The 21,236-nt window shown below is 44.8% G+C and overlaps 3 protein-coding genes across 4 annotated transcripts; 1 reads left to right on the top strand and 2 right to left on the bottom strand.

Annotated features, from left to right (window-relative positions):
- Positions 1–1,428: 1,428 nt before the first annotated feature.
- LOC135370359 (protein NipSnap-like) lies at positions 1,429–4,739 on the bottom strand. The gene is made up of 9 exons (XM_064604092.1): positions 4,630–4,739; positions 3,501–3,643; positions 3,380–3,425; positions 3,223–3,314; positions 2,915–3,126; positions 2,747–2,778; positions 2,458–2,546; positions 1,945–2,028; positions 1,429–1,854 (listed from the first exon to the last, which is right to left on the bottom strand). The coding sequence occupies exons 1-9, from the start codon at positions 4,713–4,715 to the stop codon at positions 1,790–1,792; spliced, it is 849 nt and encodes a 282-aa protein (XP_064460162.1). The 5' UTR covers positions 4,716–4,739; the 3' UTR covers positions 1,429–1,789.
- Positions 4,740–5,620: 881 nt separating this feature from the next.
- Positions 5,621–9,022, top strand: LOC135371219 (TWiK family of potassium channels protein 7-like). Its single transcript, XM_064605290.1, has 2 exons — positions 5,621–6,030; positions 8,271–9,022. Exons 1-2 carry the CDS (start codon positions 5,655–5,657, stop codon positions 8,951–8,953), a joined length of 1,059 nt encoding a protein of 352 aa, XP_064461360.1. The 5' UTR covers positions 5,621–5,654; the 3' UTR covers positions 8,954–9,022.
- Positions 8,980–20,983, bottom strand: LOC135371218 (phosphatidylserine decarboxylase proenzyme, mitochondrial-like). 2 transcript variants are annotated; one of them, XM_064605288.1, is made up of 8 exons: positions 20,250–20,971; positions 19,930–20,108; positions 17,490–17,695; positions 16,853–17,089; positions 14,270–14,407; positions 14,056–14,197; positions 13,250–13,410; positions 8,980–12,939 (listed from the first exon to the last, which is right to left on the bottom strand). In XM_064605288.1, the coding sequence occupies exons 1-8, from the start codon at positions 20,462–20,464 to the stop codon at positions 12,700–12,702; spliced, it is 1,518 nt and encodes a 505-aa protein (XP_064461358.1). In that variant the 5' UTR covers positions 20,465–20,971; the 3' UTR covers positions 8,980–12,699. The 2 variants fall into 2 exon arrangements, with proteins under 2 accessions (XP_064461358.1, XP_064461359.1); XM_064605289.1 differs by lacking the exon at positions 8,980–12,939 and having other exon boundaries at positions 13,255–13,410; positions 14,056–14,086; positions 14,158–14,197; positions 20,250–20,983.
- Positions 20,984–21,236: the final 253 nt, after the last annotated feature.

The following is a 21,236-nucleotide window of genomic DNA, read 5'->3' as shown; positions in this document are numbered from 1 at the left end:
AGCAAGTCGTAGTAGATCCTCGGTGGTTAAAGGGAAAGTTCGTTTCCAAACATGTATGAAACAAGTATATGCCTAACAGGAGCAATTGGCTACAAACGATTAACTGTCCCACGGGCCCTTTTGTTCGAAACCGACGTATTCACAGAGTTGTGAATATTTTGTCGTGAGAGCCGGGAAGCAGACCCGCGCCCACACGGAGGCGTCACGCATGTCCCTCTGAGCGGGAATTTCAAACGGTGGAATTTATTTGCAATGCCGATAGTAACTTACACCGCCCAAATCGGCGAAAACTGCCGAATTCCGTGGGCTAGAGCAGTGCGTCGAGGACCGTGTTTCAAAATGGAGCATCCTGCCTGTAACTCTGTTTTCGCGAGATCACTTTTGCCCTGCTAATTAGTGACAGTCGCGATCGCAGATGTAATAGTTTCGAGATACGGTTACAATACAATTAATGGCTACTTTAGGTTGAACAGAGCATTGATCTTTTCATGCAAAAATCTATCCTCAATCTTATCGTAGCAGAAAGTAGGGGCGAAAATGCAGACCCAACCTTTTCCAGAGCATGACACACTTTATGTGTTTCTCTGAGCACACAGTTTCCTTTATCACCTTGACATTAGCCGCGTTCTCTTGCCGGACGCAGGAAGCATAACACTTAATTTACCCCATCCCATATACAGCTATCTCAACTAAAAAGTTCGTTTGAACTTTACGGTTACAAACTATGGATGGATGAAGTATTTGTAAGAGAGTCATAAAACCCGAAACGGGAAAGAAAAAGACAAACACAGCGAAATTTTCGTAACAGTGGTACAACGCATAAATCTTTCGAAACATTGGAATCACGTTTAAGGCACTCCCCAAGGCAGGGGTGGATACAGACCCTCGGTTTGGAGGAGGGGGGTTTCTTTGTCGGAGCGCGTAGTGAGGGAGGGAAGAGAGGGAAATCCCATGTATAAACTGACGTTCCTTTATTTTTTTTGAGGGGGCGATCGCCCAACCGCCTCCCCCCAGGATCCGCCACCTCTCCCAAGGGCTCTCACAGCTCTCGTGAGCACCTATTGCTGCCAAGTTCCGCCGTAGATGAAATAATTTACCTCCTGCCATAAATATTTCACCTATGTATACATAGTGCTGCCCACTGCAGTAAAAATGGGAAAATCAAGAGAAACTGCCATGAATTCTCTGCTGCTCGTGCAATACCTTTCGTATCATGTGTGAGACCTTGTCTGTGTTTGTCGTTTTTTTGTCCCCTAGTCTCGGGTTTTTAAGTTATGGATCTATACCACCAGCTCGCTTGCTACCTCTCTATCCTCTTGTTACCTTTCATACTTTTGGCGCGGGGTAACACTGCTGCAATTCAGCGTGCCAGAGCTCGTCTTACGAACTGCAATCATCCGTTTACGGGCACACGGGTACAAGAGCAAGTCATTTGAAAATTTGTAGTTTATATCGTCCATTTTACTACACATATTTACATACTATTCATCATTTCTACCACTCCTCAAGAGTCGTATCTGCAAGTACAGAGTGTCGTGTTTCTCTCCCTCGCTCCTGGTCAAATCAAATTTGAATCCCCCAACAAATTCATCGAAAGCAATAACAATGACCATGGCCAACGGGCAGCCAACCAAAATGCTGAACAATATGCAATAAAAATACTGGCTGATATCCGGCAAAGCTCCAGGGTCGAGGACAACCTAGCACGCATAACATCCTCTTTGCGAGTTTTTGTTACCAACGTCCGTCAAATTGCAAACAACTGTCGATCTAATTCAGGCCGAAGATTTCATTTTAGTGGAGAGAATGACGTTGGACTCATCCATCTGGATCGCATTTCCCTGATAAGTGGAACTGAAACGAGAAGTCAAGTCACGTTACACTATGCAACTTACGAGGCTTATGTCTGTTTCAACATGCAAGAAACTTGTGTCAAGTTCCAACCTGTGTAGGCGACACATTCATCCCAACCAGGCTTTCTCCAGTTGTCTTCACGAATATCCTTTCTGGCCTGCAGGTCCTTGTATGCTGCAAAGGTACCGTGGATAAACACAATAAAGAAAAATTCGCTGCAACTTTCGGCATCGTGCTAAACCTTTTTAAGTATGACAGCTTCATAGAGTACATTTTTGGTGAAACTCTTTCTAAAATGCTAATAAATCTTTATTGAGAGCATTTTAATGTTTCGTGAAATCATATAACATCCTTTTTTCGTTGTTATTTTAGTGGTTACATAATTTCAGTGCACCACAAACACAGTCTGCGGATCGGGTGGCAGTGGCCCTAGAAACTACATCATGCTACACGGTGGTCAACCCCATAAAGCTACTCCTCGAAAACCTACAAAAAGGTGGCTGCACATTTTAGGAATATGTATGTGTTTCTTGTTACAGATAGCACATGTTCTAAAAAGAATGCTATTGTAAGTCAAGAAAAAAAAAGTAAAACTGAACTTACTCCAAATGTGGTGCACCATATACAGCTGCCCAATCTGTGAGAAAAATCCAGCTACGGCATTGGCACGTCGAAATGTGATTCCCCGTGCCCTAGGAACGGTACATGAAAGACACATTAAAACAAACTCTGATTGTGTCATACGTGTCGTACGGGTCGGGATATAGGCACACCAATGGTTTATCCAATATCGCAACGGCAGGGGGTATTGCAAAAAGCTGGGGGTGGGGTGTCGTGGGGTCTCGATACATCATGGAGACACACACAAAAAAGACATGTTCTCATGACTCACCAGTTGTTTCCCCATTCAATCATCGTGCCAGGCTATAGGAACAAACAAGGGGATAATGCCAGTTACAGTAAATGTGGAAAGGGAAAAAGTGCCAATCTCAATAATGGTTAAGAGTGGACATGTAATGCAAGGTGACATTAAAATGTAGGTGAGTATCAAACCCCGTACCTTGAGCACATAGGAACGTATCTCATACATTCCTCCATGATCTTTGGGTTCAGGGTTACCCCAAAAGCTGAAGGGAAGCATAAGTTGGTTCTGCCGAGCACGTAGGTACTTTGCTTCGTCCCTCTGAAGAGCACGGAGGTCCGCGTCTTCGTTGCAGACGCTGATTGTATTGTGAGCTGTACGCCAACCTTGTTTGAACTGCCATACATGAACTGAAATAATATAATGTGTATCGTATTGTTCAAACAGCCTCAATCAATTCTGCTTTCTTGTCCACTATTGTATTATGCTGTTGCAAAAAAACTCACTATATTGGTCTTGGTCCCCAATGACAACCTGCCAGCTACCAATCAGTCTGGTGTCTGACGATTTCGATTGGAGAAGTTGGCTGTATTTCTCGCTACAAACAAAAATTATTTTTTTAGCAATATTGGTAACTAAAATCAAAAGAAGTAAATGACATACTATCCCTTCAAATATGGCTCTACTGCTTCTGGCTTGACATCGTGAACTGTGAAAAGGATTAAGCGCTTATTACGCCTTTGAATAAAAGAAACGGGAGACCTTAGCCCCGCAAGCAACGTACTTTGAAGTTCGTAAACTGTCTCTGTGTCTGACAGGAGGCGTGAGTGAGAATCTTTTCCTGGTTCGATTTTTCTGACGTGAAGCAACTTGTTGAGCCACCCTTCAGAGGTGCCGGCATTGTGACTTTGGCTTGTTGCTATGCATCTGTGCACATCGCAGAAATAGGGGTCAAGATAAATATTGTGAATGTAAACGATTAGTGAAAATGCAATATTACATGCCCACCAAATAAATGTGAAAAATAAAAACTATAAAATAAAATACTACAGCAGAGCAGTATATACCTCTGAGCACGTTGCTCCGCTCTATATGTAGTGTACTGTTGGTTAATTAGCACTGCTCTGTACAGATAAAAGAAGCGATGACAATTTGTGTAAGTAAGGCAATCCTTACTACAGTGGTAACTTTTCTCTCTCTCTTTTTTTTCTCTTTTTTTGCGGGGCTGATTATCCGTGAAACTGCATCAGCTTGACTAAAGTAGGCGAATCGTATGACTGCACAGATACCTCGGTGAAACATGGAAACAAAATTGCAGCATATGCCTCGATTATTTAAAAGCACTTGTGATTTGTTAACACAGGAGTTCAAAGGTTGAGCAGGCGAGGCACTAATGCAAGGGGGGCCAGTAGCCGATATCCCTTCTCATGCGAGCAGAGGCAGTGGATCGTGACCCTCTCGTTTAACGACGATTTTATTTCGACCAGCCTGTAAGCTTACAAATAGAAAATGACCTCCTTAACGAACGTAAATAAACTGTGGAGTGCAGTCACCCTCTGGCATGAACCATAAACTGCATAAGGCAGCAAACATAACAATCAAAACGACTATTTCCGTTGCCGAAGCAAGACAAGCGGAACAAGCAAGATTTGGTTACATGGATTCAGTGACACCGTATAAAATCACATTTCGTCGACATACAATGAGAGACCCTGTAAGTGTAAACGATATTTCAGGTCACTAGTTACATGAACAAACTTCACATGGAATAACATGCTTCATAAACAGCTAGGTGACCCTCGCGAGAAAGAAATAGTTTCGTACTAAAACAGTGCTGTAGGACTCTCTTAAACTATACTACACTGAACGAGGTGCTTTCTCCTGTTTTCTGAGGAGAACAGTTACGTCAGTACCTTGATATTTGCAAGCCTAGAGAATATGAAGACGGCGATAGCAAACATCTCATCCTCCACAAGTTCGCCATCTTCTCATCTCGCATCCCAACGTTCGTTCATCTCGCTGGATCTCGCGGGCTGAAACCGCTGAAGCCCCCCCAGGTTTCAGTTTCGATTTGACGAGCGTGCGCGTAGCAGTCGCTGTCATCGCTTCAACGAGTAGAAATCACAAGGCGCGAGCCTCAACGTTGCGATGTCCTCACTTCTCACTTTAGAAAAAAATAAATGAAATAACATAAAATAAAATAAAAAACATCACTGCACCAGTGGCAGACACCGCCAGACCACGACAGCAGCGAAGCTAGAAAAATATGGAAATTGAGGTTCTCAAGCTGGAACACAGAAGAAAGGACAACAAAACACGCAATCCAGAAGATGTGTGTTCGAGTCCTACGGCTGGCTAACCTTTTCAGTGACTTCCTTCTTAAATAAAAAAAAAATATTTCGGTAGGGGCTCCACACATGCGGGAAAGGATGTCACACTCCTTTTCCCTCTCCAAAAATGCACTACGAAATGAACTTTTCTATTTTTTTTTTTGGGGGGGGGGGGGGGGTTGAACCCCCTCCGTTGCGGGTTCGACCCCGGCCGAGGGCGCCAGCAACTTCTGCTGTAGTTGTCTCGCGACGTAAAGTCACGCATTATCAACTAATTATCACAATATATATACTATATATGTTGACCTGAGTGCACCGAATCGGGGTTAATGCTCGGAACAGCGGAAGAAAAAAAAGCGAAAGCTAATGTGTGGCATTAAACTATCGATTCATGGTGCTCGCAGAACGCGTGTCACGCCCGCGGTGCACCACTTACGCGGAGTACGTGAACTGTTTACGACCTATTTCACGTAAAACCACACCTAGAGCTACGCGCTGTGAGCCCACCAGACCGGTACGATGATTTCGTGCTCTTCGGACCTGCGTTTCTCTGCAGAAGAACCTACCACTAAAATGAAAGCCTGTGCGTGCGAAACGATTTTTCCCGCATGGAATCTTTGAAAAACAGACTGCCCCTATGGATTACCGAAAACGTGTACGTCCGGTCAATCTTTCTTCGCATCACGATAAGTCTCCTCCTGGCATTCTACGTTCTTCTGGGAGCAGCTACTTTCCTCGTGTTCGGCGTAGAACAGAGCTACGTGTCGGACCTAAGAGCGAGACGCAATGACACAGCAACGTTACTTGTGGCCGAGCTGGGAATCGTGAGGCCAACGCAAGAGGATTGGGTTCGAACGGTGACCAGGTACCTGGAAGATTACGAGGGCGAGGTGTTGAGGCAGAACAGGCTTCACCAGGCTACAGAATCAACGTGGACTTTCGAAGACGCCTTCTATTTCAGTGTCAGCATACTGAGCACTACAGGTGAGCTCAACACTGCACTTAGGCTTGCATTTTGAGGAGCTGGCCACGTCCCTTCCTTCCTTCGCTTCCTTCTGATACTTCACCGTACGTCATTGCAATGTCGCAATATTTTTTGGAAGAGTGCAGTGTAAGGAATGATTCCTTACACTGCCCTCATCCAAAAAATATTGTTCTTCTATATATGACACGGAAGTATCAGTAAATTAATTTCGTCTTGAGAAATATGACGTTACAGCACAATATCTTGACCCAATATTGGTTGGATATTGGCAATACTAGTCCAATATTGGTCCAGTATTGTCGATATCGAGCAAATATTGGGCCAAGGTGTTGTGCTGGTTGAGGGGCTGCTGATCTACCCACGCGTCTCGCCCCGCAACATGGCTCTGCCAGTTTTCGTGCCCTCACCACAGTTGCTGGCAGTCTTCCAACGTGGGGCGGAGAGCGGAGAGCAGACGTCTGAGCGCCGGGTGACGTCATTTATATTTTGCGACTAAGTCTATGAGTGAGGTTGATTTATAATACGAAGTCGGCATTTTTACTCCTTTTGTAACTCTAGCGACCGACATCGATGGACACGTTGATGACTTGTCACTGTTAGCGCCTCCCTTTTCTTTCTCTAGTGGAACGTTCTGCAACAGTGACTGGCACTTTTCTTTTCACATTCCTTATAGAGTCTGCTCTTTCCTGGGGCACACGAACTTTTTGATTTTGATCGTTTTTTTTTTTTTTTTGTGTCATACGTGCGAAATGCTAAACAATGTTGTACAGGGTTTCTATATACAGGGTGGTCCACCAACCGATAGAAATTCATAGTAAATAATGTATAGGCAACGGAGAGACATGCGGTCAAGGGATTTTTTTTGCCATATATTGGACCATTTTTATTTCATTTCAATTGATGGAAATTTAATTTCTTGAATTGAATTCCGAAATTTCTCAAGTCAACCGAACGTTTTCTTTGCGGAAATGGATTCCTCGTGGTCATTTAACTCGGTATAGCACCTGTAACGCAACGACAATATTGATGAAAATCCGCGGAAATAAGTCCCAGGCCACGCCTCTTTTTTGTGGGCTGTAGTTTGAGCGCCAAAGTGCGACGAAAGAAGGTTACATTCACAAGCCATACGAGGGGAAGAGGGTTGGGATACTAACCCTAATTCAATTTAATCAATTATCGTTGCGTTACAGGTGCTATACTGAGTAAAATGGCCACGAGGGACCCATTTCCGCAAAAGAAAACGCTAGGTTCACTTGGAAATTTCGGAGTTCAATTATAGGAATTAAATTTCCATCAATTGAAATGAAATAAATAAAACTTGTACCAATATGTGAACAAAGCAAAAAAATCCCTTGACAGCATAGCATGTCTCGCCGTTGCCTACGTGATTTACTATGAATTTCTATCATGGCTGGTGGGCCACCATGTATCTACAGGGCGTTTTTTAGTTGCTCCAGAATTTAAAAAAAAAAGATGTAAGAGCAGCATAGATAGTTTTTCTATGTGTTTTACAGGGGCCAGGCAAACATACTTTCGGAGTGTGTATGGAACTACTAGATGACTAATAGCTGGAGCAGATTTACACCAGATGACTGATACCCTAAAAATTCATTACCCTTTTAATGAGGGGCTTTCGGGCAAAAGTGAGATAGCAGAATGGGAGACCATCATCGTTGAAAGCCATTCTACTTTTTAAAAATCCTGATACGATCACCTGCGTTGAAATATCCATCGCCGAATGTTGGTACAAATGATCCGAAACCAAAACGGCGCGCACCAGAAGCGCAGGGAGGACAGCGTTCGCTCCACGCAAAAGAGCCACGTGCAGTGGTTTATCTAGAAACACAAGCACGGAAGGGGGGGGGGGGCATTATTCCAGTTAGGCCTTAACAGTTCAATGTATCATTACTGACATGTGTCTAAAGCTGAAATACCAAAGCCCCCCCCCCCCTCGTTTTGTAGAGGGTGAAGTTGGAAGGTTGCCAAACATTTTGGGACATCTTGCGCAACTGCTGCCAACCCCACTATGTATAGTCCACTATAGCCGCCCACAGTTCTATGGCAAGGATCTCCCACATGGCCTTGCATGCTCTTCCTTTCGCTGAGCAACTTGCCATTTTGAGTGGGGAGGGCCATCACTGTATCACTTCCCCTCATTGCTGAAGGTTTCTGCTGCAGTTCTATCTACACCGTACAAATGGTTTAGCAAGTTGGTTTCCCATTTTTCTCATCCTCGCAGGAAGCTGCAGCTACTTTCCAAGGAGCACCGCCACCAAAGTTGCAGTGGTCATCTATGCTTGCTTCGGTATACCTCTCCTCGCCTTCTGGCTGGTACTTCACGGGAAGACAGTGGCACAGACGTTTTTACTCGTCTGCTCAAACTTCTGTTGCTCCCCTTTGCGGCCAAACACAAAGTTCAAGAGGAATTCCACCATTCAACCACTACCGGACGACATCAACCCCGAACACACCGCTACACCCGCGAACTCCACATCGGATTCTGGTTCTAGGATGTTGACGTCCTCAGAAACTCTGCCTGCCGAATCGTGCCTGCGTACCATCACGGTAGGCACTGCACGAGGGACGACCATGGTTATCGACCGCAGGCAAATTCTCTGTTCGCTGCTCGCACTGATCTTGTTCTTCTCTGTGTACGCATTATTTGGGGCTGCAACTGCGGCAGCCATCTGGCGGCAACCTATCCTCGAGTGTGTATACTGGGGTTTCCTTCAGTTTTCGACCATGAGCTTCATGACTAGTCAGCCGCACGTATCAGAAATAACATCGGAAGCTCGGGCTGTGTGGGTTGCCTACTTCGGTTTTGCGACTATCCTATTTTTTGCAGCCATGTACCTGAGTTATTTATTGCTCACTTGGAAGTGTTGGTTCTGTAAAATAAGGAGCGATGGTGACATGTTCTAATGTGAATGAAATTTCACTCAAAAGCGTCATTTGGCAAAGTTTTATATTTCTGCACTTCGACGGGGCACTAAAGTGGGGAAAATTTATCTCATCAGAATGAAGGACGCAGTTACCTTGACAGCAATACAAAAGGAACGAGATTAATCCGTCGCGTCGTTTGTGATTTGTGCGCAAAGGACACCGTTAATAAGGTAGCTGGTGGTAGCCCACAGTCTAAGCGCAAGGTGGGGCGGTCCCCCCCTTGCCCTCCCTTTCCGAAACTGTAAATTGCGCTTTTCCTGCTCTCTCCTTCTCGACAAGCGCAGTAATGTGGAGCGGCCTACCGTTGATCTCCTCAAATGACCTCCCGCGATGATTGGGTAAATCGTCCTAGGAAACCAATGACAGGCCGCTCCACACTGCCGCGTTTTTGTGAGAAGGAGAGAATATAGAAAGCGTAATTTACGGTTTCGTTCAGGGGGTTCGGAAGTTGGGGGCAAGGGGCGGACCCCCCCTCATGCACAGAGATTGGGCAGGGTGCCTGGTATTCTCTCTCCTAATGAATTCCCTTCCCTTGAATGCTGTAAGGTGAAGCTGTCGTAGCATGTAGTTAGAGTCATTCTGCGTGTGTTCACTTTACTACGTTTTGCCCCTCGCCCCCTTTTGGCGAGGGACTTCCAATCCCTCTGGTTCCATTCGCGCGTGAATCACAAATGACACCACGGGTGAATCCCATTCTTGCTGTATCAATGTCAACGACGTAATGCCATCTTTTCTTCCGCAAGGACAAATTTTTCCACTTTAGCGCCGTTTTATGCCTTTACACGCTCTGTCAAGACTGACTGTTTCGTACAAATATTCTGGAAATGATGCTTCGTTACGACGGAGGAAACTACTTCACTTTCAACACTACAACTCTCACGTTCCGTCCAGGCTACGACATCAACCACGCCATTCATGACAGAAATGCGCAACAGTTGCCTGCGGCATTTGTGTCCACAGCACAAAGAGAGCTTCAATAAGGCGAGAAATGCACATATAAAACATTATACATGTAGAATACTGAGTTGGTTTCTCACATTGGAGATACTATTACCAGTGTGACCATATGTGCCACACTTATACAAAGTTCCCGTTCCCTAAGAAAATAACGAGTGCCATTTCAGTTCCGCACTCATCAAGAGAAATGCAAGACCCCTCTCACAAACATACCGCTACACCAACCACCTAGGGCACAGGGACCTCAAAAATGCGGCCCGTAATCAGGCGTTCTGCAGCCTAGTGGCCTTTGACTACCGAACAGAAGGAAGCTGCCTTCTCAAATAAGTTTAGTGAAGAACTGGCAATTTAAGCCGTGGAGTGCCTAAAGAGGTGCTCCATAAGACAGACATAGTTGTATGTGAAGAACTACATATCTTTCTTCAACCCTTCTATATATTTTTTTTCAACAACTCAATCGTGGAGGCAGCTCACTTATTTAGCAGATCTCTGGTACATAAAGTGGGGTCTTTCAGTTACATTACATATGCACCATCCAGCTCCGCAACATAGAGACCGCTCCTGTGAGTTTGCGGGTATTTTAATGCTATTACAGATTTCTTTGATGAAATCTATCACGTAGATATAACCCTCTATGATGTAGCCAAAGGTCAACACGGCATGTGACTTGATTCAGGTTTTAGGCCCCTGACCTAGGAGATTAACTGTGCCAGTCAACAGTGGCTGACCTGCACGCCACATGATGAAGGCATAGTTTTCTAATAAATAAAAAGGCACTCTCATTTTGCTCAACAGCGACGACAGCCACATTTGCTCGTGCCCTTCATTATGTAATCCATGAAAATAATTCTACATACTGCCAATAAAGGTATTCCAATGCAATCTGGTCAATTTGCTCGGTTATGCAAGTGGCTTCCCTCGAATGTTTTTACCGTTATTCCTACCATTAAGAAACAGACGTAACAATGACTATGTATGTAAAAAGAGACAGTGCACAGGCAGAGATGTTCAGCTGACATGACAATACGCAAAAACAAAGCGATGCAGCAGGGCCGGCGAGAGGGGGTCAGCCGGGGACGCAGCCCCAGGCATCTTCAGGGGCCTGCCCTACTCAAGGCCCGTTGGTTGCTAGCACCAGGGATTAAGCCAATACGTGCTGTTTACTGTGAGCTGATGGACACGTCCCGAGAAACGGCAGATACACGTAATCATATATAAATAGGGCCTGACTTTTTCGGGTTATATTTTCCAGCAAAACAGGGAGGGGGGAAATGTCTCGTTGTATTTTTCTTCAATAATTCGGGTGTAATAGGGTTGAACTGAACCCGGTTCACTCGAAATCTGGTTGAATCGGATTGGATCAGGCGTAAATGTTTGGTGTGCTCCGCATAATACACGACACACCAGTAGACACAGAGCATCAATATTTAGTCTATGCATCTAAGAGGCAGCAGGGTCTTTGTTTTGACAGTTTGTATGTGCATATTCGTGCATTTAATACACAGTTTCCAAAGTTCTGCACTATTCGGATTCCCCTAGTCAAGCAGTTTTCGGGGAAATATCGGGTTATACCCCCCCCCCCTTTTTTTTCAGAGAAAATATCGGGAGGTAAATATAGCCAGAAATACTCAGATTAGGTTAGCGAGACGTGAGGAGGGGGGCCCGGGCAGGGCTCATCCCAGGGGACCGTAATTTCTCTCGTCAGCCCTGCGTAGCAGCGTAGAGAGCGTCACCCACTAGGACCGCTTTGCGCTCGAATGCAACATGTAAGATTACAACAATTATAAATATCACATGTACTGGCACAAGGTTACACATATCAGATGAGGAGGTGTGACAGACCTCCCCGTATTAGGTACTGATTTATCACTGGCAGATATTTTCTTATTAAAAAAAACAACCCAAAACATACTTTGGACACCCTGGACGGGATAATAGGCCCTTCAGTTTAATGCTTAATATGTGTATACTGCATGGAAAAGTGGAAGGGGTGGAAACCCGTAATGGACCAAAGCCATCACTGTTTCCATTACGGAATCCTGTGAATTTTAATAGACGAGGAGCCGATTTGAGCACACAAATGCGCGTCATAAAACTAACCTAACCTCTAATTACCTGAGTACCGACCACTGGAAAGACTATATACTTGATTGAGGGCTGAACCCTGTCTTCCGAAAGTGACAACTGAAATCATTGTCTACGTCATTATCTAGTGGACACCTGGAAGCTTCCTAAGACTTTGGCCAGCACATTTCTAGCATTAGATGGCCATTCATGTAACCACGCACGCTATGCAACTGAGCATGCGAAGTGTGCCATCCTTGTAAAACACTTTGCAGGTCCTTCGCACATTTCTCTGCAAGGACCATGTCCAAATGTGCCTACTGACAACCCAAAGACTATCTACTCTTACACAAGCATTAATGGGCAGTTTGCATTAAACGGTTTCAGTACAGCAACATTCTTTAAACAATGTCAAGGCATAGTCATATGAAGCAATGTACGGCTCCACGCTGCCTGCCATGAAGCTTCACGCAACTCTAGATGTCACAACAATGCTACGATGGCACATGTCACGCAAATTTTTCCAGAGAATTCACATGACGAGAAGTGTCGTGTTTGTTTTTTTAAAAACAATTTCCTGTATCATATATTTTCACGTTACATTAAAAACAATCTCGTAATTGGCATCATTGTAATATTTCCAAGAGTTCACTTTTCCCCCGTACCAGGAGCAAGAGTAGATTATCGAGATATCGACCGAGGCTTCACCCTTTTGCAGATCCGTGTTCGCAAACCAAATCGCCGTATTTGATCTTCTGACCTTTGTGGAGTTGCAGATTAAAGCCCGCAGGTGCTTCAAAGATGAGGACTATGGTTGAACCCAGGTTGAATTCTCCGAAGGGATCCCCCTTTTCTAGGTGAACCCCTTCAGAGTTGTGATTAGACTGGAAACACTTATCCTGGAAAGCGTGCTTCTTATACTTGCGGGTATTTGTCACTAGGTCCTGTTCGCAGATAGAGACACATGATCGTGACTACTTGATCAAATGACATGACGCTAAAATAAACAGAGTTGGAGGGAACATTTGTATCAAATGTTGGGTTGCTAGCATTTTGAAGTCTTTATTGAAGTCTTACCTGTGTGGGTGCTCTGTGTTACACAAGCAAGTGTGAATTATTCGGGACTGATGTGTTTTATAAAAGATATTGGAAATATGTTATTTTCAAGCGTGTTTGAATTTCAAAATTGAGAGCACCCACAGCTGTGTCAGAGCTTGTGTGAACAGATAGACTTGGATAAGCTGAGGAACTTGCCTTGTCGAAGTACACCTTGATAGACCCCACATTGGTAGCTCCCACTGCTGTCATGCTGAAGAACCCATGAGCCCAATGGCCCATGTACACGACTCGCTCGTTCATATTAAAAAGGCCTGCAATCCAACTTACTACGCCTGGGCGTACGCTTAGTAGGGTACCTGCAAGCGAAGCGAAAGCAGCATTTTCAGAACAACTCCAACTGAAATGGGTATGAATGCAAAAGGTTCAGAATGATGTTTCAAGGTGCTAGAGATTGTGAGAACATCAACGTTTTACACTGATGGAAGCAATGCAATGCTACACACTTATAAAGGGATTTCACCGCATAGCGCGCGCCTAACCGATCATCATCTTGAATGGTATCGTTATATGCACTGATCTGTTGAAAACTAGAGGCGTACACATTTTTTGTGACACTTGTGCTATTCATAATTGTCACAAAAAGGTGTACGCCTCCCGTTTTCAACAAATCAAGGCAGATAACGATATCATTCGAGATGACGGTTGGCTAGGAGCGTGCTATGCAGTGAAGTTCATTTTTAAGAGTGTAGCTGATAAGAGTGTGGTACAGACCGTAAACTAGTTCCCTGCCAATGCATGTTCACGGCTTCATTATTTTGAATATATTGGCACCAATGCTGCACTAGAAGGCAGCCACTGCCAACACATTGCTTTTAGGAACAAAAATGTTCTCTCGTAATATTGTACAGCTACTTTGAGACCTCTGTAAGGATGTCTACAAATAGCTCCCCTGGGCCAATCTTTGGGAGCATGCCAATGGCAATGAAATGAAGCACCCTTACCTGGAAAATGCCTGCGGTGCTGCACTTCCCACTGCACAGGAGAGTGGAAACGATGGTAATCTCCTGGCGCTAAATACACTACACAGTGATACAGCTCGGTACCTTTGTTCTCCAGAAGTTTTTGATGGTATTGTTCCTCGTCCTAAAGAGCGAAGCAGCTGTCAAAGTCAATACAATTGCCACTGTTTCCTAGTCTCTGTTTGAGAGCACCTACTCCACTGTGAAGACAGTGAGGATCCCAAGGATGAGGTCCCAAAAAACGTGGCAAGGAGTACGTGATTCCCTTTACTTGCTCCACAAATCCCTTCTCTATGCGTCCAAAGTGAAGAACAGTGCCATCTGCTGGGCTCACCTGCCATAAATTGTGGAAGTCAGACGGGCAATTACTACACAATTTCCATTATGCAGCAACAACATGGAGGTGTAATTTACATTTGGGACACACATTTACTGTTGGTGTTAGAAAAAGATAAGTATTTAAAGAGATTAAAACATTTAAACAATTTATTTTACCAAAAAATACAAGCTTTTGGACGGAGTACGTCCTTCATCAGGTGCGATGCATTGAACACGTGGTAGAGATATTTACACTAATGTGCATCAGTGAAAGGGGACAAAGAAGGTGGTCAGGAGGAAGTACAAATTCCTATAAGAGTAGGAGTGCTACCGAAGACAAAAACCGTTGAGAGATCTCGGGTAAGCGAACACAGTAAGGAAGAGAGGGGGGATATATATTTATTGAAGAGAGGGACTGTGTACGAAAGCTTGCTTTCTAGTAAAATTTAAATGTTAAATCATTTGTTTAAATTATTTAAATGTTTCAATCTAGTCTTATTCACTTGCGAGTGCTAGACTTTTCCCATTTTTGCCTGCTAGTTTAGTGTTAGAAAATAAGAAAACAATTGCAGAGGCAGAGCAATTGGCAGGCAATGCAGAAAACATTTGCTTCACCTGCAACAACTAGTATTGCTGTTGATGTTTAATGAGACCCTTGTGCTTTTTTAGTTTTGAGAGTGATATCATATGTAAAGAGCTGATTTAGAGCAGGAAAGTTGGAAGAAGACTACATGACAATGCAAGAGGGAGCGCCAAGCATGAAATATTTAGTATTCACCCACGCTTGTTCACTTTGAGTAGCTCACTTCAAGCTTTAGTGAGTTTCATTCCCTGGTTTTCCTTGGCTTTGCCCGACGTGATGGTGGTGCAAATCGGGGGGAAGGACACGCTTTAGCGGGTTTAAAAGGACCATGAAGACATCCTCAAGACTTCTCCGAGCACATGTAATGCGTTCCTGGACGCCAATCGTTTCCCGATGAGGACCATCAACGGAACGGTTAGAATAACGGAGGTGCGCTAACAAAAAATCCCAGGAAAAAACGTTGCCAGATTGACGGAGAAACCAGACGTGACGTCAAAAGCAGGTAATCTCCACCACTGGTGGACTGGCAGAGTGCAGCCTTGGAGTGAGCAAATAATGCGAGTGACATCAGGGTGCTCATAGGGGGTGCGTTGGGTGAACGCTCAACGCTTTTTTTTTTTCATGCGAACTGCACCCGCGTTGACTGAGACATGCCATGAGAGCCATACTCCACCGAAAACTCCAATTTTTGGGGGGTCTCCCCACGGCCCCTTGACCCCTCCCCCTCCCCCCCCCAAAAGGCTCTACATTTAATGGGAGATTCACGTTTCTTGCATCTGGAATGCAGTGAATTGAAGTACTAGCACAATTCCGAAATGCTAGCAATGATTCCCTAGTGTACAAGCATAGCAACTACCTGATAAACATATGTCACAGTCTCTGTGAAGTGGTTCTGTGAACTGAACAACAGACAACAGCCCTTGCTATCACTTTTCTGCACTATGGCATGCTCCTCTGGTTATCACTGATTTGGTCACTCTCCAATTCAGACTCCGATACAGCAGCTTAAAGGAGCAACGAGGTGACGTTTAACGTGGCTCCATTCTTGTCTATTCCATAACCATTCCATAACCCTGTCTCATTCGCCAGGCTGTGTATAAGGAACCACCTTGCAAAATATTTTCCCTCTGCAGTGTATTATAACTACGCAATCGTGTTCACAAGAATAGACAGAGAAAGCAGCCGCAGACGGCCGACAGATCCTTGTGCGATATAGGGAAGTCCCCATCCCTTTTTTTCAGCTCACGCACCGCTTCCACCTGCTTGGGCTGTGCTCTACGACATGAGCCACTGCCCGGCAGAGAAATCGTAAGGAGAAAAACTAGAAGAAAAGCTGGGAGAGAGAGTGATGGAGGAGAGCAAAGGAGGTGTAGTGTATACCTGCACTGTATACAGGTAACATATACAGGTATATACAGGTAACATAAATAAATAAGTTGTACGGAGGCAACATCCTCTCCCAATGTCCAAGTCCGGGAGGCGCCGTGATCGATATTGTGGATTCGGCTGGATTCGGCAACGGCCTTTCCACGTGCGAAGACCGGGCGCGTTCAGTGCGATGGTATCCAATCCAATGAAAGTCGCCTCCGCTGGGCTCAGTGTGTTTGTTTTGTCTGCTATCACCCGTGCGCTTGGGATTCCGTAGGGAACGAGTATCGTACCGTTTAAACCTTGTGCTGCGACATGAAAAAACGGAGCACGAAACTCGTGTAAGAGACACCGTTCGTAACACGCTAGGCCTACTGTATCGATCATGGCGGCTCACACGTTGAGATGACCCCCCTTCCCTGGCTTAGTTTCTAGTTATTATGAGAGTTCTACGCTTCCTTTAATGTTAATGAACTGTGCAGAAGTAATCGATATTATGCAGGTACCCACCACACACTCTCCTGCATGGACGGGCCGGAGTCCAGGTTTGAGCGTGCGTCTGAAGAATTCCCCCAGGTTTCGGTACTGTCGGAGGTCATCAACTTCTGCCTCGTTGATGTTGCAGCAGAACATCCAGGAGAAGAAACGCAAGATGGGGGATCGGACCCACAGAGGCAGCTCAATGTCGTTGGCCCAACCCCACCACCTCGAAGCCATACGGAGCGGAAGCATGGTATAGAAAGACACCTATAGTTACAGAGAAGGGAGGATGTGTCAAGATTCGAGGCACAAAACTACAACACGAGGGCTTTAAATTTATGAAATATTGAGATATAAGACTCCTCATGTTGGAGATCATTTTGAACACCTTATTCAACAATATTTGGTGAGATTTTTAGGCAAGGCAACTTCTTGTGATATGGGGTGCATGTAAACAACACCTCCTAGATAGCAGAAGGCCTGCGCCCTAGGTCGCACAGGGAGGCCTCTTATTACAACTGTTGATGTTGGTATGACGTCAGCAAAACCGTGAACAAGAGAAGAGCTCGAAGCAGCTCGCACAACTCACGCAGGCCTTCTGTTATCTAGGAGGTGTAGCTGCAAACCCTTTAAGAGGAGGCCATTTATTGCCTTAATAGGGCTGTACCTGAAGGTCAGAGGCGATGACTTGCGAAGCCTTGTCACCATTGTGAGCGGAGCGGAGGTGCTGATATGCAAAGTATGCAAATCCAAGCCCTAATGGGATGGTTAACCACCGAAAGCTGCGAAAGTAACGGGGTCCTTGGGGCGGAGATATGGAAGAACTTTGGTGAGTCTGCCGCGAAGACAGCGATGCCCGGGAACTGGCTGTGTCTGAAAGAAAAAGAGCTAGATTCTGAAGCGGTGCAGAGACTAAGTTGAGCAGAGGAAAACTACGGAAGCCTCAGTTGAGAGGGGAACTGATGAGCAGTACACAAAAATGATACATACAAAAAATATACAACCCCTTTTTTTTTTTATTAAGTACAAAGAAAATTACAACTACATGGGCATAAAGTAACACAATGGTACTAAAATTTCACATGCAAAACACAGAAACAACATAAGACATACTAAGCTTTCTCTAAAAACACAGGTTGATGATGTTCATGAAGGTTACTAGTATACAAAGAGAGACCACTAACTATGCACAAAAGTAAGACAGGAAATATATCAGCCGTAAATAGTAACAGGAATCAAAAGACATATCATATCATGCATTGAGACAAAATATTTCACACCTCTTGCTCACACGCTTGTACTAACCTAAGAGACAATGACCTCCTTGTGATAAAAAAAGTTTAAAAGACTATCTATAAAACAGACACACCAGAGCAGAGTATTTTTATGTGGAGAATATCTACAGTCCAAAGTTGTCAGCAAGATTCACATACACTCCTGAAACATTCACACAAACACGGAAACACACTAAACAGAGGTCAAACAAACCATTCTGTGGCAAACAAAGGACATCAACATACCATACCCGAGATACTGTAACTCCACAACTAAATGCCTCGTCTTACCTTATCTCCAAGGTTAAAAGCTTAACACAGGTTTACACATATGAAGCTAAACACACTCATTTCCCTAACCTCAAGGCTTTAAAGACAGGCCAAGTCAAAGTGAAGCGTTAATTGGTGCAAACCACTCGTTGGAAATCGGACCCTACACCACACGTCACCACACCGAGCAGCTCAACGTCCCATAAAAATCACGGAAGCTGTGTGTTGCAAGACTATGAATGAGCGTGTACGACCACCATACGCGCGAGGAAGAACAGGCACCATCGTTCTCCTCGGTGCCGCTACAACTGATAGGATGAAGGAAAAGTCAATGTACCTTCATTGTTACAGAGCAGAACACACAAGAACAGAGACCAGTAAACAACAGCTCCTTTCACTCTTAGATTCTCTGGCATTGCTCTAGTTGCGTAATATTCAAAAAAAAAAAAAACCTCCTCCAAACTAGAACTCACACTCGCGGTGAAAAGCGAACCGCACTGTTGCGTGGCATGACGAAAAAGATTGACGGCTGCTTTGGAGCTCCCTGATAAAGGCTTCATTGAAGCCCCTGCTGATGCCACCACTCTGGCATCTAGATAACAAAAAAATAAGGGCAGCAAAGAGATAGAAGGGTGGACAGTGGCGTGAGGTGATGCACAGTCGAGTAGCCCAAGAGCTCGAATACTGCCTGTGGCCTTATGGAAGGTATTTGGTTTCCCTTGCGAGATAAAGAGGAGAGAGTTTTGTTTGCATTATCTCTGAGTGCCGTGCGTTCTGGCAATACCGTTGTATCCGGGAGCGTGGAACAGAGATAATGAGCTACAAAATCAACCCAATCGCAAGGTTCTTTTTCTTTTTAAATTAGCAGCCGCTAAACAAGACCATAGACTACTAAAATGTATTTATGTAATAAAAATGAAAATACTGAACTTGCTACGTGGCACTTTGCAACACGGTAAAGCATGACGATTAGGACATGTGACTACAAAATATAAGCACAGACAAAGCAAAACGTTTAAAAAAAAAAAAAAAACTAAACCACAAGAAACCACAACAACGAAAATTGGTGAAATTTGAGAGTTGCCATAATCTCGGTCTACATATAGAAAATTGTGGAATGGGCATGACTACCTAGGATTAGGCTCTACTGTTTTTACGTAATTTGGTTTGTAAATGCTTCGATGCACAGGCAGATTCTTTGTCTACGGCTTCGAAGTATCGATCAGCAACAAATTTGCTCGACACTCATTACGCTCTTGGACCTGCAACGCCAAATTCTACTCAATCTTCACAGCAATTTCTTCCAGAAGAAAATCCTAGACATCACATAACTAACCTATCACGCTAGATTCAACAGTTATGATTAACGGATGTCCCACCGAGAGGTTACCCTTATTACCACGTGTGTCATAGCAATATTACCAAAGAATGCCTCCATTTTCAACACGTCGGCACTCCGAACATTTTATGTGTTTCCCTGGAAACAATTCGCCTGTCACGTACATGTCCAAGCTAACGGAAATGATGTACTACACAGAATATACATAAGCTGTACACACTTACTAGACATATGCCTGAGGTGGGTGTGGCACATAAACGAATAGGTTAGAAGGGGCGTTCTAGGGGGGCCATAGGGGGCGTACTGGCGTCCCACCCAGGAGGCGCCACGCTGGGTCGTCAGCAGCAGCAGCGGGAGACTACGATGTGAGAACCACATTTTGGGACCTTGATCCAAGCTTGGGCTAAAATTGAATAAATAAAATAACTAGGCATAAGGAACGAATAAACACATATTCCTTGTTCGAGAAGCCAACGATTCCTCATATATGTCAAGTTAGCATCTTCGCACATCCTCGTAGCATACGAAAAATGACTTCATTCACCTCATGACCACGGACTCCGCAGCCACAGTGAACAGAACAAGGACCACGGTTGTTTTAAATGGAAATGGACACGACGTCATGGAACTTCGCTCGGGAACTTTGCTTGCGGGGCTCTCACGATGACTGTATGCAGGATGACAATTCGCGCGGAAGACGACGCGGTTTCCGCACGAGAAGCCTGCTTCACCATTCTCTTCTTCCTGTGCCAAGCCCATTAACTACGATTACAAAAATGGCCTTGTGGGGGGCCTCCAGGGATCGCGTTTTCATCGACCCAATTCCTTTTCCTTGTTTTAAAGAACTTAAGAATCTCTGAAGGTGCGCGCTCCACCCTTCTTCGCCAAGTAACTGATTTGCAGAAGGCACGACACCGAAGACCGTCCTCCACGGGCTTATAAGCTTCATCGTTGACCAAAGCTAAAGCAGGTGGTGAGATCTCTCACATGTACGGAGTACAGGTTGTTGAGGAAAGAAGGTAGCTGTGGCACACAGGCAGATATACACGAAAGCTTGCACACTCAGCTGACGTGTGGAAGCATGGGTGTTTAATATGGACCATTTCGTGTGAAATGGACCCTGCACGTTGTCAAATAACGTCTTCGTTGATGCAGATAATTGGCTATTGTGAGACTCTATAATGGTAGTGCACTGGCAACGTAAAGTATACGAGAAAAATGTCCTAATTCGTTATTCGGAGCGACCACCACTCCCTCGACCAGCCAAGGGCTACGAAGTGCACGCGCACTGCCAACGGGATCGTGCTTGATCAGCAGGAGCTGAATCATGAATCCTCGTGAGCCGTAACGTTTAGCAGAGCCTGCAACTTCGCTTGAATACGCGAAGACTGTAATTTTATGTTGCCTCATGTATGGCGCACGGCGTAATTTGCGCGCAGTTTGCACGGACTTGACGATTGATTTCTTATTGTTTTCGTTCTCCACCAGTCTCCATTAAGATTTAAACTCGTGCAACACATCCACGTTGATG

This window comes from Ornithodoros turicata, chromosome 10 (assembly GCF_037126465.1).
Source record: "Ornithodoros turicata isolate Travis chromosome 10, ASM3712646v1, whole genome shotgun sequence".
Lineage (NCBI taxonomy): Eukaryota > Metazoa > Arthropoda > Arachnida > Ixodida > Argasidae > Ornithodoros > Ornithodoros turicata.
This window is presented reverse-complemented; position numbering and strand designations above follow the sequence as displayed.